This window comes from Protopterus annectens, chromosome 4.part0 (genome assembly GCF_019279795.1).
Source record: "Protopterus annectens isolate FY-2018-M chromosome 4.part0, PAN1.0, whole genome shotgun sequence".
NCBI lineage: Eukaryota > Metazoa > Chordata > Ceratodontiformes > Protopteridae > Protopterus > Protopterus annectens.
The window spans coordinates 900,002,742-900,020,484 of NC_056733.1; the positions used below are offsets into that span (position 1 = coordinate 900,002,742).

Here is a 17,743-nt window from a genome sequence, read left to right on the forward strand (position 1 = left end):
CTCTTCAGCTGCCCCATTAATTACAAATCTCCTTGCTTTCATCTTCCTCCTCTTCAGCTGCCCCATTAATTACAAATCTCCTTACTTTCATCTTCCTCCTCTTCAGCTGCCCCATTAATTACAAATCTCCTTGCTTTCATCTTCCTGTTCTTCAGCTGCCCCATTAATTACAAATCTCCTTACTTTCATCTTCCTCCTCTTCAGCTGCCCCATTAATTACAAATCTCCTTACTTTCATCTTCCTCCTCTTCAACTGCCCCATTAATTACAAATCTCATTACTTTCTTCTTCCTCCTCTTCAGCTGCCCCATTAATTACAAATCTCCTTACTTTCATCTTCCTCCTCTTCAGCTGCCCCATTAATTACAAATCTCCTTACTTTCATCTTCCTCCTCTTCAGCTGCCCCATTAATTATGAATCTCCTTGCTTTCATCTTCCTCCTCTTCGGATGCCCCATTAATTACAAATCTCCTTACTTTCATCTTCCTCCTCTTCAGCAATTATAGAAAACAAACAATGATTTCAATGAAGCAAGCTAGATGGTTTTGCACAGTCCTCTTCTTTGCCCTTTGCTTCATGAAGTTGACAGAGCATGGTGCACCTTGGGTTTGTAGAGCATTCCATTATTCATACCACCCTATACATTACACTATTTTCTCTAACCTCTAAAGAACCTTAGGTGAGCGGAAACCAAGTATTTTACTGAAGGAAATAATACTCTTTCCATTTCTTCTTACTGATTATCTCCGTAATCCATTTCAGCTTCTTGTGGGAGGCAAAGCCTATTCTGTCACTCACTGGTTACAAGACAGAGAAACATGCACTGGGCATGACTCACACATACACTTACTCACACACATGGTATTCGCACCTATGGGCAATTTAGAGGAGAAGCAAAATGCATTTTTCTTGTTTCTTTACGAAGCACCTTGAAAATGACAGATAAACTATTCCTTCATATGACTTCCTAACTTTTAAATCTGGAAATATGTATGCTAGTAAGTCTTATCCAGTTGTGGAGGGAACTTATTTGACCCTACCTAAAATGCACCATCATTAAAGATCTGTGGTAAAGAACAATTTAAACTTTGACCCAGAATTGATCTATCAAAGTCACAAAGGTATACTCTGTACTCTACCTAATTCTGAAGGGCATGTCTAGTCACTGCAGACAGATTATTCTAGCACTTTATACCACACTCATCTGACCCATTACTGTATAAATGCTACTCTCAGCACCCTTCAAACAGGGCTCCTATAAGAACTTGAAAAAGTACAATTCCTTTCTAGAAAAATCCTAGGGATGGAGAACTTGAACTACTCAGAAAGGCTTCAGGAGTTGTTGTTATTATATTCTGTTCCCTGCAGGCGAGGTTAGTAAGGATGACCTCTACCCAGTCTATAAATGAGATAATGTGTGCTCCTGCTCATTTTGAATGTCTATGCTTGGATTGCACCACTGGGGGGAACTAACACCAGAGAACATAATAGTAATAATAAATATCAATATTATTTATATGTGTGTGCATGTATAAATATATATATATATATATATATATATATATATACACACACACACACACACACACACACACACACACACACACACACACACACACACACACAGAAAGTGTGGAAAATATAATCACGATTAAATCAAACTTAGCTTTTCTTATGGACTAGAAGGTCCTAAGCTTGAAAAGTGAACCTGTTGTCAGTCGGTCCCTGTATCTCCTGCTTTATTTAGTCTTACGTAGTGTCATCATATGTAAGTAAATCTCAAAGTAAATATTACTTCATGCTTTCTTATAGGGGAGAACAAATGCAGCATGTCTGGCATTAGAATACTTTAAGAAAGAATAAAACTCAGAAAAAATATACATGGGACATTTCAGATTTTAAAGATGCTAACACTACTTCAACAGTTGTAGCTTAAAGTAGTTGTCTTAGAGACAGTTGACATACTGTTCAAGTAACCTAAGGAATCTCATTGCAAATGTATTTTTTTATTACTGCTAAACCACAGCCATTGTTTAAAAAACTCGAGCTATATAGTAAATGGGTTAGACTTCACAAATGAAGAAATAAACCCACATGTCTGGTTTCAGGAAGCACCAACAGGAAATCTTGTTTACAGATCAGATCTATAAAGGCCATGGAGTTGCAGAATAATAACATTTTGAAATAAAATTATAATAAATAGGTAAATGTAGTATGTAGAGAGACAATCACAGTGTAAAAGAAACACATAGAGACAACGTAAACCTAGTATAAATGAAAGTTATGGATAATTACCATGGGAATAGCACTGTTAAAAGAGCTCTGTCTCCAGTAACAGGTAGGCCATATTCTGTAGATATAAGAACTGCTCAGTGGACCCAAACAATGTTTCCAAGCCTATCAGTTTCTCCCCTGTCTCATTATGCACTTCAAAAGCAACTCCCTCACATTCTGACTGGATTCAACAGTTCTAAAACCTACTATTGTGCTCTAAGAGAATAGACAAAGCATTTGGAGCAACAGAGGGGTCTACGGAGAAGATTCTGTTCTAATGAATCTACAATTAACCACCTATAACTTCCATACTTTATAAATAAGAAGTCTGTCTTCACTAAATTAGAAGGATTGATTCCCCAAGGTAGCCGCACAAAGAAAGCATATGCTTAATAACCGTAGCTGCAAACAATACCTGGACCTAGAAATTATGTCCAGTTTGTAGTGTTTTGCAAAGGTAGTGCTGGATTAATGAGTCGCCAAAACACAAATATCGGTTTTGATATCATTATAGAGGTAACTTGCCAAGCTAGAGACAGCTGTGATGGAATAAACTTTAGGCAGTTAGTGAAGCTATCCCTCATGCTTTCCTTGAATAAAGGAGCTACAGATGGGCAGCCAGCAGGAATCACACTACCAGTTCATCTTCCAACTCAAATGACAATTAGCAAAACAAATAGCCAGTTGTCTTACCAGCTTAAATCTGTACAAGTAGTATGTAGACTGTCTATGGATGCCCGGCACAATGATGGACTGATTCAAGCTTGCTTCTACAGCTAGGCTAGGAATAAATGACACGTTGGTCCTATGGAAGGTGCTTTTTGGTTGATGTAACAGTTACCTAAATCAAAGTTTCTATGAAAGTTTATATCAGAACTGCTGACATAAAGGTAGGAAGCATGAAATTGCCCAAAATAAAGTAAATGTCCCATGGAGGAACAGTGTCCCTTAAAGGAGGCCTTAATAGAAAGATACTTCTATGAATGGCCTTGCGTGGCTTAAGGGAACCTAGTGATAAAGAGCCTGAACCAGTACTGAAGTTTTAGATATGGCTGTAACACAAACCCATTTCATTGTTTAATCGAATCCTGTGTCAAATATCTCTAACAAGAACAGAAGGACCTGAAGAACAGGAGCTGAAAGGGGGGTCCAGTCCTTTGATATCCAAACAATCAATCTTTTTCACTTATCTTTATAGGTTTTCTGAGTAGATGATTTTTGTGAGGAAGTGGTCACCAAGATAACCCTTTCAGAGAAGTCTTGGGATCTTGCTATTACCGGGACTGATGCATCCAATCTATCAGCTTCAGAGCATGCGGGTTTTCTTAAAGGACTGGACAGCAGCATTCTTCTGGAAAGGAGGCTGATTGGGCAGCAAAAAAACAATAGCCAGGAAATTGAAGCAAGGCCTGTTTTGATCAGAAGAGGTCTATCATGATCATCTATTCCTTGTTAAGTGTAACCTTCTGAATGAAAGTTTATCGTCGGAGAAAATGGATGAAAAGCATAAAGGAGACCACTTAGTCAAGGAAGAGGGATGGGTGAGAGAAAAAGTCAGGCATAATGTGTTAACTGAAGATAAAAATAGGCTGCAGAGTGATTGCCCTCTTTCCAGAAGATCATTCTTGCTCCTGTAGGAGTAAAATGCCATTTGTGAGGTGTGATTTAGATCACAAGATAAACAGACAAAGATAAAGGTGAATATCTAAAGTGATAACAATAAGTAAATCATGAAGAAGATTCTCAAATCAGAACTGGGAAGATAAGAGACTTCATTTTTTTATTTGTCTACTTTTTCCCTGAGAACTAAGGTAATTCTGCCGAGAGTAGATGAGACCATTCATGAAGACATGGATGTAGAGAGCAATGTTAGGTCCCCTTAAAGATCTTCCAGTCCCCAGCCAGCAGTCTCGGTTTTAACGTGTACCCCATTTTATATTCAGAATTAAGTGCACAAGTACACTGAAGGATTAGGAAGCATAAAGATGGATAGGTTCGTAGGTTCATAGGTGTTTACTAGGCTAACAACCACAGGGGCCTTTTTAAGCCTAGCCATGGATCCCAAATCTCTGACAAGTTCTGATACCCTTGATAAGTATAAGCATGGGCCTGGGACATGAATCATTTACAGGTTACCTGTGTCCATTAGAGACATAGGTGACAAACCAGGGATGAATTTCCGGTTCCTCATCCAATTGTCCAAGTTGCACTTGAATTGCGTTACAGAGGAACTCTGCTTCACACGGATAGGGAGCCTTTTCCATAAACAGGGTAGTCTCTGGGGTACATAAATATCTCTCCAGCAGGTCCTATTTATATCACAGGCAAAGTTTAAGTCTTTAGAATGGGTAATTCTGATACTGTTTCTTTTGTGAATATGCAGGAGGTCCATCAGAGTGGGGTCTGACAATGCCCTGTATGCCAGGCATAGATCTCCCCTCAAAAGCCTGTAGGAGACAGAATACAGGGATAGGGCCTTGAGGAGGTCTGCATAGGACATATTATGTACACCCTGTATTCTTTTAGTGAGGCACCTCTGTGGACATTCCAGTTGTTGGATATGCCTGGTTAGGTACATACCAAAGGAGGCATTGTACTCAATGACAGGTCTGATGAATGCCGAATAAAGTGGAACAAAGACTTCCTTGGACTTAGATGCCATACCTTTGTTTATAAATTGTGCATCATAGAATGATTTCCTCACCACTGTAGACACATGATGATCAAAGGCTAGATTACTATCTATGTGTGCCCCTAAGTCCCTGACTACTGGGTCAGATCTAAGGGGTGTGTTGTCAATATGATAACTACCAAGGATGGAGGACTTCCCAAAGGATACTATTATGCATTTCTTGGCATTTAGTTTTAGTCCATGACTCTGACACCAGTTGTTTGTCTAAATCAGCCCCTCCTGGAGAACATTTGTGTCAGTGTGAGATTCAATGACAGCACCTAATTTGCAATCATCTGCAAAGTTTGTCAGCCAGAGACCACTGACATTGGCCTTGACTTCTGAGAAGTAAATGCCAAAAAGGAGTGGTGGAAGGACTGATCCCTGAGGGACTCCACTTGTGACTGGCCTGTTTGTAGAGGTGGACTCCCCATTTCTAACTTCCTGGGTCCCGTCTGTGAGCCAGTTGTCTATCCACTGCATGACATATGGGTTTGTACCTAACCTCTTCAGTTTGTCAACAATGCCTGAGTGAGGTATTGTGCCAAATGCCTTGGCCAGGTCAAGACAGGCAGTGTGAATGATTTTGCCCTCATCCATTGCTTTGATGACCTTCTCGAAGAAGTCCATTAGGTTGAGTAGGCATGATCTGCCCTTGATGAAACCAAACAGGGTTGAGTCCAGTGTCTGGAGGTTTATTATATCTCTATTGATCATCTTCATGATAATTCTTTCCATGGCTTTACATATAAGACTAGTGAGACTTATGGGTCTGTAGTTTCCAGGGTCTGTAGGTGGCTCACCTTTGTGCAGAAAGATGACTGTTGCCTTTCTCCATTCATGGGGCACAAAGCCTGTTTTGAGACTACATTTAGACAGTAATTCCAGAGATCCTGATAGGTCATGTTTTATGATATTTAGATGGCATCCCGGGATATTGTCTGGTCCCATTGATGCAGTATTCTTGGTCTTAGGAGAGCATTAAGGACCTGTTCCCTAGTGATAGTATGTGGTTGTTATATCTGATGATATTTCCTAAGGGGAAGGTTGAGGGGGGAAGAGAGAGGAGTAAAGTTGGAGCTGAATTTATCGGCCAGGAGGTTTGCTTTATCTTCTGGCTCAGTATAGGTGACTCCATTTATAATGAACTCTGCACATGACTGTGTATTGCCTTTGATGTTGTGGACATAGCTAAAGAATGCTTTGTCATTATGATGTATTCTGGCTGAATGGAGTAAAATTATGCATTTTCCACAGGCCAAAAGTCCCCCCCCACCCATCTCCATTATTGTGCTCAAAATGCTGCTGGGGTAACAAGAGTTAACACTCCTCTCCCTGTTGCTGCCTGATGAAGCCTTAGGAAGGATGCACGTAGTACTGCCATGTTAGTCAGACCCTCAAATGAGCTCGGATATGTGGCTGAAAGGTGGCTAGTCATCCTGGAAGCAAAAGTTCTACCCCCCCTCCCCCTTACCACAGCTTGTAGGAAGAGGAATATTGTTAATAAAGTCTCATTCTGGGTAATAATAGAATCTAGGATGCACGGTGTGTATGGCTTGAAGCTTAGGATCTTGTCAGATGGTTACAGGGATCCTAGAACAAACAACAAACATCCTTTAAATACAGGCATGTGTGTGTGTGTGTGTGTGTGTGTGTGTGTGTGTGTGTGTGTGTGTGTGTGTGTGTGTGTGTGTGTGTGTGTGTGTGTGTGTGTGTGTGTGTGTGTGTGTGTGTGTGTGTGTGTGTGTGTGTGTGTGTGTGTGTGTGTGTGTGTGTGTGTGTGTGTGTGTGTGTGTGTGTGTGTGTATGTGTAATAACAAAAGGGCTACATACCGGCCACCAGACCATACTTCGTCCAGCCAAGAAGAATCCACCAACAGTTCCACGACTTGTTCTTACCATTGCCTAGGAGACAAAGAAATAAAAAAAAAAAAATGTAATAGGCATGTAGTGAAGTCTAGCAAGCACTTTCAAAGCTTTTTGCTTTTGTTATTGCCTTGCACAATGTCACACAGCAATGCTGCCTTGTTATCAGCTGTATCAACCAGCTGCAGGATTATGTTTTCCCAGTTCTGCACATCGTACTAAACTATACACGTAATATTCACTAAAATATTCTAATTTTTGTAGATGTACTTTGTGTTGTCATAACTTGACAGATGGCATTACTTTCAGAACAGAAGTAAAAGGAACATTGAGTACTGATTTTGTAAGTGAACTAAAACAGTACAAAGTGTGGTATGTGAGGTAAGAACACTTCTGAGACTCCAGTGGGTGTTTTATACCATGTTTGTTGTGTATACTTGTTACCATATATAGTAAACAAATCTCTTGTTATCAGTGCAGATTTTCAATTTCAGATTCCTACACAAGCTAGTAAGTCACAATTCCCTTCCCATATCTGCCATATTTTACAATCATTATCCAAGAATTCAATATCAACAAATAAAATGGAAGGACAGAAGGTGAGAGATGTGATACTTGTAGCAGATGGAAGGTGGAGGGAAGCTGGGTGTATGCATGTTCCTGGTATGAGGGAAGCTGGGTGTATGCATGTTCCTGGTATGAGGGAAGCTGGGTGTATGCATGTTTCTGGTATGAGGGAAGCTGGGTGTATGCATGCTCCTGGTATGAGGGAAGCTGGGTGTATGCATGTTCCTGGTATGAGGGAAGCTGGGTGTATGCATGTTCCCAGTATGAGGGAAGCTGGGTGTATGCATGTTCCCAGTATGAGGGAAGCTGGGTGTATGCATGTTCCCAGTATGAGGGAAGCTGGGTGTATGCATGCTCCTGGTATGAGGGAAGCTGGGTGTATGTATGTTCCCAGTATGAGGGAAGCTGGGTGTATGCATGTTCCCAGTATGAGGGAAGCTAGGTGTATGCATGTTCCCAGTATGAGGGAAGCTGGGTGTATGCATGCTCCTGGTATGAGGGAAGCTGGGTGTATGTATGTTCCCAGTATGAGGGAAGCTGGGTGTATGCATGTTCCTGGTATGAGGGAAGCTGGGTGTATGCATGCTCCTGGTATGAGGGAAGCTGGGTGTATGTATGTTCCCAGTATGAGGGAAGCTGGGTGTATGCATGTTCCCAGTATGAGGGAAGCTAGGTGTATGCATGTTCCCAGTATGAGGGAAGCTGGGTGTATGCATGTTTCTGGTATGAGGGAAGCTGGGTGTATGCATGTTCCTGGTATGAGGGAAGCTGGGTGTATGCATGTTCCCAGTATGAGGGAAGCTGGGTGTATGCATGTTCCCAGTATGAGGGAAGCTAGGTGTATGCATGTTCCCAGTATGAGGGAAGCTGGGTGTATGCATGTTCATGAGTATGAGGTGGGTGTATGCATGTTTCTGGTATGAGGAAGGAAGCTGTATGCATTTTGGTCAGTATGAGGAAGCTAGGTGTATGCATTATGCATGTTTCTGGTGTGAGGGAAGCTGGGTGTATGCATGTTCCTGGTATGAGGGAAGCTGGGTGTATGCATGTTCCCAGTATGAGGGAAGATGGGTGTATGCATGTTCCCAGTATGAGGAAAACTCAGTGTATTCCCCTTCCTGGTGAGATTGATGGAAGCAATGTGTATAGAGAAAAACAAGAGATTAACAGGTATGCAGCAATGTGTACAGATTTTAATGTGGTTTAACAGTCTGGCAGTGATATATGCAGATTGCTAGGAAACGTAGCATTTTTTTTCCAGCTTTTAATGACCACATGTCCAAAGTTTCTAGAACTGCTAGTACTGACCCACTCATACAGCCACACTACATCGCTATGTAATGGAGAGAGCCATGTGTGGCACTGTGCAAGACTCTGCAAAAGTTCAGCAAGAGACTGCAAATCTCAGAAACACCCTGACAGCCATTCTTGCCTGTGAGAGTAGGTGTAAGATAACCTGCTATTTTTAGGGGCTAGAAGAGGATTTATATCAGAATATGTTAGGGTCATCTTATATGTCCAAATGTATCCCTATGACATCTGTATTATATGCCACAAATCCAGCCATCCATTGACCCACAACCTCTTTTTCCCATTATTTGTATCCATGAGGTTGGGGCTGAAGAAAAACGGTAGAAGCCTAAAATAAGGACACCCCACTGATAGGGGTTTATCCTCTTGACCAAACACAACATTAATGATCGCATGTGGGCTTACGCAATGCAGGAATTGGACAGTGAGGTATATGGAGAGTCAGCATCTAATTTGTGCCCTTTGTCTGGAACTTGGAAAGGGTATCATCATGACCCAGGAGACCAGAATGAGATGCTATTAGCTGGTATCCTGTACTAAGCAAACACTTTACTATCAGGTTATCGCCAAAAATGGCAGGGTTCACATGCAGTGAAAAAAGTGCAACTTTTTCTCCTGACCCTCTGATCATATGATCAGATTAAACTGCAGGAAAAAGAGGTCAGGATTATGTTACCTCTCAGATAATAACATAATGTTTCAGTCCAGAGCCAGATAGCCTTAAAATGTTGAAATGTGAAAATGTATTTCATAATCATGACAGATTTAACCTGCCATCATCACATATTCTTCATTCTGCCATGATACTTCAGTTCTTTACAAATCCTGGTTCCAAATACAAACTACATCAGAATAGTTAAGTAAATGCTGCATTCAAGGCATCAGCAATGTACCCCAATAGGCATATTTCCATAAGCACCTCAGGGTACCTTTCTGCACCCCATCCATTGGTAACCAAAAGTGGTTGACATAGCATCATATGTTCTCCATGTAGTGATTTTAGGCACTTGAGGCTTAAAAACATGACAAGTTGTAACATTCCCTTATAAAAGCTTACTTTCTTCCCTTTCTGTACCCTCCCGTATTTCTCTGAGATGAAGCTCATAAACATGAAAAGTAACATTCCCTTATAAAAGCTTACTTTCTTCCCTTTCTGTGCCCTCCCATATTTCTCTGAGATGAAGCTCATAAACATGACAGGTTGTAACATTCTCTTATAAAAGCTTACTTTCTTCCCTTTCTGTACCCTCCCGTATTTCTCTGAGATGAAGCTCATAAACATGACAAGTAACATTCCCTTATAAAAGCTTACTTTCTTCCCTTTCTGTACCCTCCCATATTTCTCTGAGATGAAGCTCATAAACATGACAAGTAACATTCCCTTATAAAAGCTTACTTTTTTCCCTTTCTGTACCCTCCCATCATACCTCTCAAATTCCTCATTCATACGGAACATTACTCATTTGGGGTCTTAAAAGTTCATGTTCAAGTTCCACATTGAAGGACTCTGTCACACATTCAGTGTTAGGAATTTTTATAAGTGAAACCCATTGTAAATAGAAATGAATCATATTAATTCATCAAAAGATCTTCTCTGTAGGTAAAACCAGCATATTTTAACCATCCTATGACCTTCCTAGTTGAAGTTGTTAGTAAGCCATTGGTATGTGTTCCACATTTTGCCCATTTGTTCCACATTATGAGGGATAATGTTCCTCATTTTGGACATGGAAGGTTGAGAGCTATGCCTCCCATATTTCTCTGAGATGAAGCTCATAAACATGACAAGTAACATTCCCTTATAAAAGCTTACTTTCTTCCCTTTCTGTACCCTCCCATATTTCTCTGAGATGAAGCTCATAAACATGACAAGTAACATTCCCTTATAAAAGCTTACTTTCTTCCCTTTCTGTACCCTCCCATATTTCTCTGAGATGAAGCTCATAAACATGACAAGTAACATTCCCTTATAAAAGCTTACTTTCTTCCCTTTCTGTACCCTCCCATATTTCTCTGAGATGGAGCTCATAAACATGACAAGTTGTAACATTATCTTATAAAAGCTTACTTTCTTCCCTTTCTGTACCCTCCCATATTTCTCTGAGATGGAGCTCATAAACATGACAAGTTGTAACATTCTCTTATAAAAGCTTACTTTCTTCCCTTTTTGTACCCTCCCGTATATCTCTGAGATGAAGCTCATAAACATGACAAGTAACATTCCCTTATAAAAGCTTACTTTCTTCCCTTTCTGTACCCTCCCATATTTCTCTGAGATGAAGCTCATAAACATGACAAGTAACATTCCCTTATAAAAGCTTACTTTCTTCCCTTTCTGTACCCTCCCGTATTTCGCTGAGATGAAGCTCATAAACATGACAAGTTGTAACATTCTCTTATAAAAGCTTACTTCCTTCCCTTTCTGTACCCTCCCGTATTTCTCTGAGATGAAGCTCATTCTAGTACTGTGTCTGGAATACACAGATAGTTAATTATCCAAAGGCTATCCAAAAATCAAAATGTATCTGTTATATGGGTTAAAGTTACAACTCCCTATATTTAATACACTTTTCCCCCTCTTGAAAAGGTGAGTCATGGATTATTGCTTTATTACTGTCACAGCATTGTCTTCATTCCCTGAAATTTGACTTAAAATGTTTATGCTAAAAATCTGTTGGGGAAAAAATTTAAAACTAATGAAATTGTGAGTATTGACCAAAGACTAGAAATGCAGACTTTTGAATGTATACTTTTTAATATTTTTATTTCCAGACTCACAACTCTACATTTACAATAGTTCATTAACAGCAGAGATGTTTTTCTGAAATAGTTCTTAAAATATGCTTTGTGCTACTAAAATCAATCTTGCAATCAATGTGAAAAATTTCCTTTTAGGCAGGAGATTAACTTTTTATATTTATTATTTGCCCAACATGATCCAAGAAGCCAAAATGAAATGCCACTGGTTACTAACCTCTACAGTATAAACTATTTACTAGCAGGTGATTACCAAAAAACAAGGGGTTCACATTCAATGCAAAAATTAACCCCGTCTCTTGTTCCACTGAAAGAAGAGTCATTTTGTAGGGGAGACCTGGAAAGAAAGTCTCCCAAATAAGCATTCATTCATGCATTTATTCTTACAATCTCTGTAAAAAAAATCCAGAGGCACAGGGGGAGTCACAGACTATCTTAGCATTCAGTGGGCATAAGGCAGAGAAGCTAAACTTGATGCAACATGAGTCTATAGGAGAATGCACACGCACACACACACACACACACACACACACACACACACACACACACACACACACACACACACACTGATAATCCATCTCACTGCATGTATTTGTGATGTGGAAAAATCTGGACCACCTTGCATAAACACACAAGACACAGCACTGACATGCATATTCCCCACATAAGGCAGCCTAGACAAGAACCAAGTCGAGAACCAATTGATTGGAGGCATGAGTACTCACTATTACTTCTCAGTGCCTCCCAACAAACATGTAAACAGAAATGTAAAATAAATTACTTACCAAATTAATGTGTAACGTTTGCTTTCTTTTGAAAAGAATACCTTAGGTTTGTTTGCGATTGCTATAAACTGAGAATGGATATATTGTGTATTTCATACTGATGAAGGTGTTGTAGACACTGAAACTAGTCTATTTCATCCTTGTTGGTTTCATTGCCACTGGAACATTGAAGGTGTTTGGCTCACATACTTTGGAGTCTGTGTGATTAATTAAGATGTGCTGAATTTGTGATGCTTTTGACACATCTGACCTGTTCCAGTATTTCATGTAGGTTGACATTCTACAAGGTCATCTACTTGGTAAGTGCAGATGTAGAGGGGTACAGAGCTCACTATATGCAGTTTCAATGCAACTAAGTACCTCTCACCTGCCCAGAGTTTTGCAGAATATTCATCTTTTTATGTCATACTTTGGGTCTGTTTCTCATAAAATTTCTGGTTTTCCAGCAAATCACTAACGATTGAAGTCCCCAAATAATGACATACTTTTGAGTTTCAGACTTTATATCCTTCAGAAAACACGTGATAATGTAAAATCTATTAATCTACCAACTTTCTACATTTATAAGAGTACTATTTAAAATCTGTTCCTATTTTTTTGCCTTTGACCCCCCCCCCATTATTTTAGGTTTTCCCCCAATGTCTTATGTTAAGAGAATGAGAGGTATGGCCATAGCAGGCCAAGTATAAATGCATGACTACTGTGTGTTACAGGGGATGCTGCAACCCTCAAGCAATGGAAAAGATGGCATAAAATACTGTTTATGCAGAGGCACATAACATGGTGAAACACATTTTTGGTAAAATGAAGGGATAATTCCACTGTGTAGCTGTGTCTGGTGAGATGCTGTAGTGCTCACACAACACCTGCACCAAGCTATTTGTAGTGGTTGACATGTTACAAAACATGGTTGCAGTGAAGCAAGTTCAGCAGGAGGGAAACATCCTATCATGGCCCACCATTCTTGTTGGAGCAGTAAAAGAAGAACAGGCCAACCAATCACAGGAGGAACAGTCAGCAGTCATGACCCCATACAAGGCAGAGACAGATGCAATAAATCATGGCACTGACAGAGAAGTGGTCTGTGGTTCACATGTATGGGCCATGTCACAGACAACACAGAATGAAATGATGCATGCATTATGTAACCCACACCATGCAATACAATATATGGACTGACCACACTATGCATCAGGATTTACCTTACTCAGATGGCCTAGGGTATGAGCACGGTACATCATCATTTGCACAGGAGGGGGAACACAGTGACAGCAATGGTATCATATGGATCAGGATCCTGGCACGTCTGGTATAAGTTTGTGGGATGTCAGGATTCACAAAACCTCCAGTGGCAGGGTGGAGTTGTTGTGCCAGGAACATTGGTGATGTGTACTGCAGTAGCCTGCAATGCCAGAGCTTGATGTGGTCAGTGGCAGAGACAGAGTAAAACTAAGGGAGCACACTTGTGCAACTTATGTCTGTCAAGATGTTTGCTGTTGGGTCACCAGGCTTGTCCCTCAACAGGAAGATGAAGATCACCGTCCTGTAGATAACCTAAAGGGCTAACTGGTGATCTCTGAGTCAACTAGAAAGGAGAACAGTGTGTGCATAAATCTGAAATACATAATTTAATAACAGTGGTGAAAAATACAGGCTTAAAAATTGTGGATAAATTCTTGTTCTTCTGTTACATGGTTTGATTTTGTTGACACACTACAAACAGTCATAACACTTTTGATAAGTGGGAGCTATAGAGCTCATTTTAAGGACTTAGTATAGAATTATACATGCTCAAGGGGCACTGACATATTCTTGCTTTCTAAAAAGCATATAAGAATAACTAGTGATATTGGAGTTACCATATGGAGTACTATGCTCTAAATACAATACAGGGAGTACAATACTCTGAATAGTATACAGGGAGTACTGTGTACTAAATTCTTAATGGAATACAGGAAGTACTATGCTCTAAATAATATACAAGGAGTACAATGCTCTGAATAGTAGGGAATACTATGTTCTGACTATACAGGGAGTACTATGTACTAAATTCTGAATAGAATACAGGGCTTACTATGCTTTGAATAGTACATGGGGAGTATTATGCTCTGAATAGTATGCAGAGAGTACTATATTCTGAATAGTATGCAAGGAGTATGATGCTCTTTATAGTATACAGAGAAGCCTATGCTCTGAATAGTACACGGGGAGTACTATGCCCTGTATAGTATATGAGGAGCACTATGCCCTGAATAGTACACAGGGAGTACTATGCATTATGCTCTGAAAAGTATGCAGGGAATACTATGCCCTGGATAGTATACAGACAGTACTATGCACTATGCTCTGAAAAGTATGCAGGGAGTACTATGCCTTGTATAGCATACAGAGAGTACAATGCTCTAAGTAGTATACAGGGAGTATGATGCTCTGAATGGGATACAGGGAGTACTATACTCTGAATATTATACAATGAGTATAGTACTTTGAATAATACACAGGGAGCATGATGCTCTGAATAGTACACAGAGAGCACTAAGCACTGAATAGTAAACAGGGAGGACTATGCCATGAATAGTATACAGGGAGTACTGTGCTCTGAATAGTATACAGGGAGTACAATGCTCTGAATGGTATACAGGGAGTACTATATTCTGAATATTTTACAGGCAGTACAGTACTCTGAATAGCACACAGGGAGCATGATGCTGTGAATAGTATACAGGGAGTACTGTGCCCTGAATAGGATACAGGGAATACAAGACTTTAAATAGTATACAGGCAGTACTATGCTCTGAACAGTATATAGGGAACACAATGTTCTGAATACTAAACAAGGAGTATGAAGCTCTGAATGGTACACAGAGACTACTGTGCTTTGAATACAATAGAGAGTAGTATGCACAGAGAGTACTGTGCCCTGAATGGTGTACTGAGTACAATGCTCTGAATAGTAGAGAGGGTGTACTATGATCTGACTAGAATACAGAGAATACTTTGCTATAAATAGTACACAGGAAGTACTATGCTTTGAATAGTATACAGGGAGTTCTATGCTCTGAAAACGATACAGGCAGTATGCAATAAATAGTACATAGGGAGTACTATGCTCTGAATTGTAGTATACAGGGAGTACAGTGCTCTAAATAGTATAAAAAATTTACTATGAGCTATGTTCTGAAAAGTATACAGGAAGTACAATGTTCTCAATATTATACAGGGCATATGATGCTCTGAATAGTATACAGGGAATACTATGATCTGAAGAGTATACAGGGAGTATGATGCTCTAAATATTACACAGGATTTACTATGCTTTATGCTCTGAATAGTATAAGGGAGTACAATGTTCTGAATAGTACACATGGAGTACTATGTCTGAATAGTTTACAAGGAGTATGATGCTCTGAATAGTACACAGAAGTACTATGTCTGAATAGTATAAGGAAGTACAATGTTCTGAATAACAGACAGATACTACTATTGTTTGAATAGAATACAGAGAGTACGATGCTCTGAACAATATACCGGGAGTACAATGTTGTGAATAGTATACAAGCAGTACTATGCTCTGAATAGTACACATGGAGTATGATGCTCTGAACAGTATACAGTGGGTAAAATGCTTTGAATAGTACAGAGGGAGTATTATGATCTGAATAGTATACAGGGAGTACAATGCTATCAATAGTATACAGGGAGTACGATGCTCTGAATAGTATACAGGAAAGCTAGAATGTGAATAGTATACAGGGACTGCTATGCCTCTGGAATAGTATCAGTGGCCTATAACCAGTGATTAGAACTGTCTCTCATTTACATTTTTAGGATATTTAATATCTAATTCAGCCTTCTGCTAGGAACACACTGATCTGCAACTCCAGCAACACTTAGGAATGAAATAAACAGGTGCATTCCAGAGTGAAAAAAGGTAAGAAGTAATAAAAGTTGATGAAGCAGAAACAAAACGTGTTGTACAGAGGGAAATAATGAAGCTTAGAATATGCAATACAAGCTAGTGGCTACAGTTTGCATATTGTGTGAGAAAGTGTAAACATGCTATCAGAGCAATCTCTCAAGGGGGGTGTAGTGCGGGCCTTCGGAGAGATGTCATCATGCACTGCTGTCCCATAATATGCACAGTGGAATGATCTTCCTGTAAAGGGTGACACTATTCACATGTCAAACAGAATTGGAATACAAAGTAACACTAAATAACTAAAGAGTTATTTACATTATTGGGTAAATGCAATGTAATATTTATCCACATAGCCTGTGTGCATGTTGAAGTTAATGCAAACTAACATTAGGAGTTAATATGAAATAATTTAGTATGTAATCACAACAGAGAGCAAAGTAATAGGGCCACTTAGTTTTGACAGTGAAATTACAGCAGATACCTGTGAATAGCCTTCTAATGACCTCTGCTAGGCATAGAAAAGGGAGAGTCAGATGGGGGGGGGGGCGCACAGAGAAGGAGACATCTTGTCATCTTATGCTCAATTCAGCAAACAGCAGAATAACAAGGTGTGAAACAACTGTACTAGTGAAAACAGCTTTTTCACTCAGTCATCAGTGCAGAAGAGGCATGTCCTTCTTCAAAAGTGAAGTGATATTATAGATGATTATAAATAACATGAAGTTTATAGGGGGTATACAGCACTCGTGTGTGTGTGTGTGTGTGTGTGTGTGTGTGTGTGTGTGTGTGTGTGTGTGTGTGTGTGTGTGTGTGTGTGTGTGTGGCACCTTGCTCCCCACTACAATAGAAGAGTGTTGTCTGTCCTAAATTCCGGTCTTCTTCACAAAATTGAAGTTTTGTGGATACAGGTTACAGTGATTCAAGGAATCGGGCTAAGAATGATTTCCCCAGAGTGGGTGTACCAAGAAGACTGGGGAAGGGAATGGAGAGATGAAGCCAGGCGGTCATGTTATGGTACAGATAAGTGGCAACAATTTCTTTGTCACCTTGACTTTGCATTTGCATGTTTGCACATTGGTTTTTACTTATCTTTTATGTTTTTATCCTCTGTATGTACAAATTGTATTGCACTTTCCTTAATCATGGCTAATAAAAATTTAATTTGAGTCAGGCCACTCACCTGGATAAAATATTAATTCACGCATAATTATATGTCCAGATTTGGAAATCTTTATAAGGACATAGAAACAAAACAGCAAGCATAGACCATAATGCAAAACACGTATAAAGTCAGTTAGGCAATCCTTGCTAGGTTCATAGGTAATTAGTAGGCATGCAGAGTCGAGGAGACCACTAAGAAATGTTGCCCAATTTCTGGATTGCCCCAAAGCAATATCTGGTTAAGTCACATGTTCCTTTTCATTTATCATTAAATGTTTGTTATACAGGTATTATTTGGATATGCAGTGAAGAGACCACTTAGGCAAAACTGGGGTGTGTGTTTTGCTTTGTGGTATGTAGTAATAAATTGCTTGAAATGTACTATTTTTATCACCTGGATTTTGTTTCTGTGGTGTGATATATATACTTGT

General features: G+C 39.7%; 1 protein-coding gene across 1 annotated transcript in view; it reads right to left on the bottom strand.

Annotated features, from left to right (window-relative positions):
* The window catches only part of SLC5A1 (solute carrier family 5 member 1), a 555,407-nt gene that overhangs the window by 366,240 nt on the left and 171,424 nt on the right, over positions 1-17,743 (bottom strand). The window contains exon 2 of the mRNA XM_044068862.1: positions 6,780-6,851. Within this exon, the coding sequence (XP_043924797.1) occupies positions 6,780-6,851 (72 nt within the window). The remainder of the gene's footprint in view (positions 1-6,779; positions 6,852-17,743) is intronic.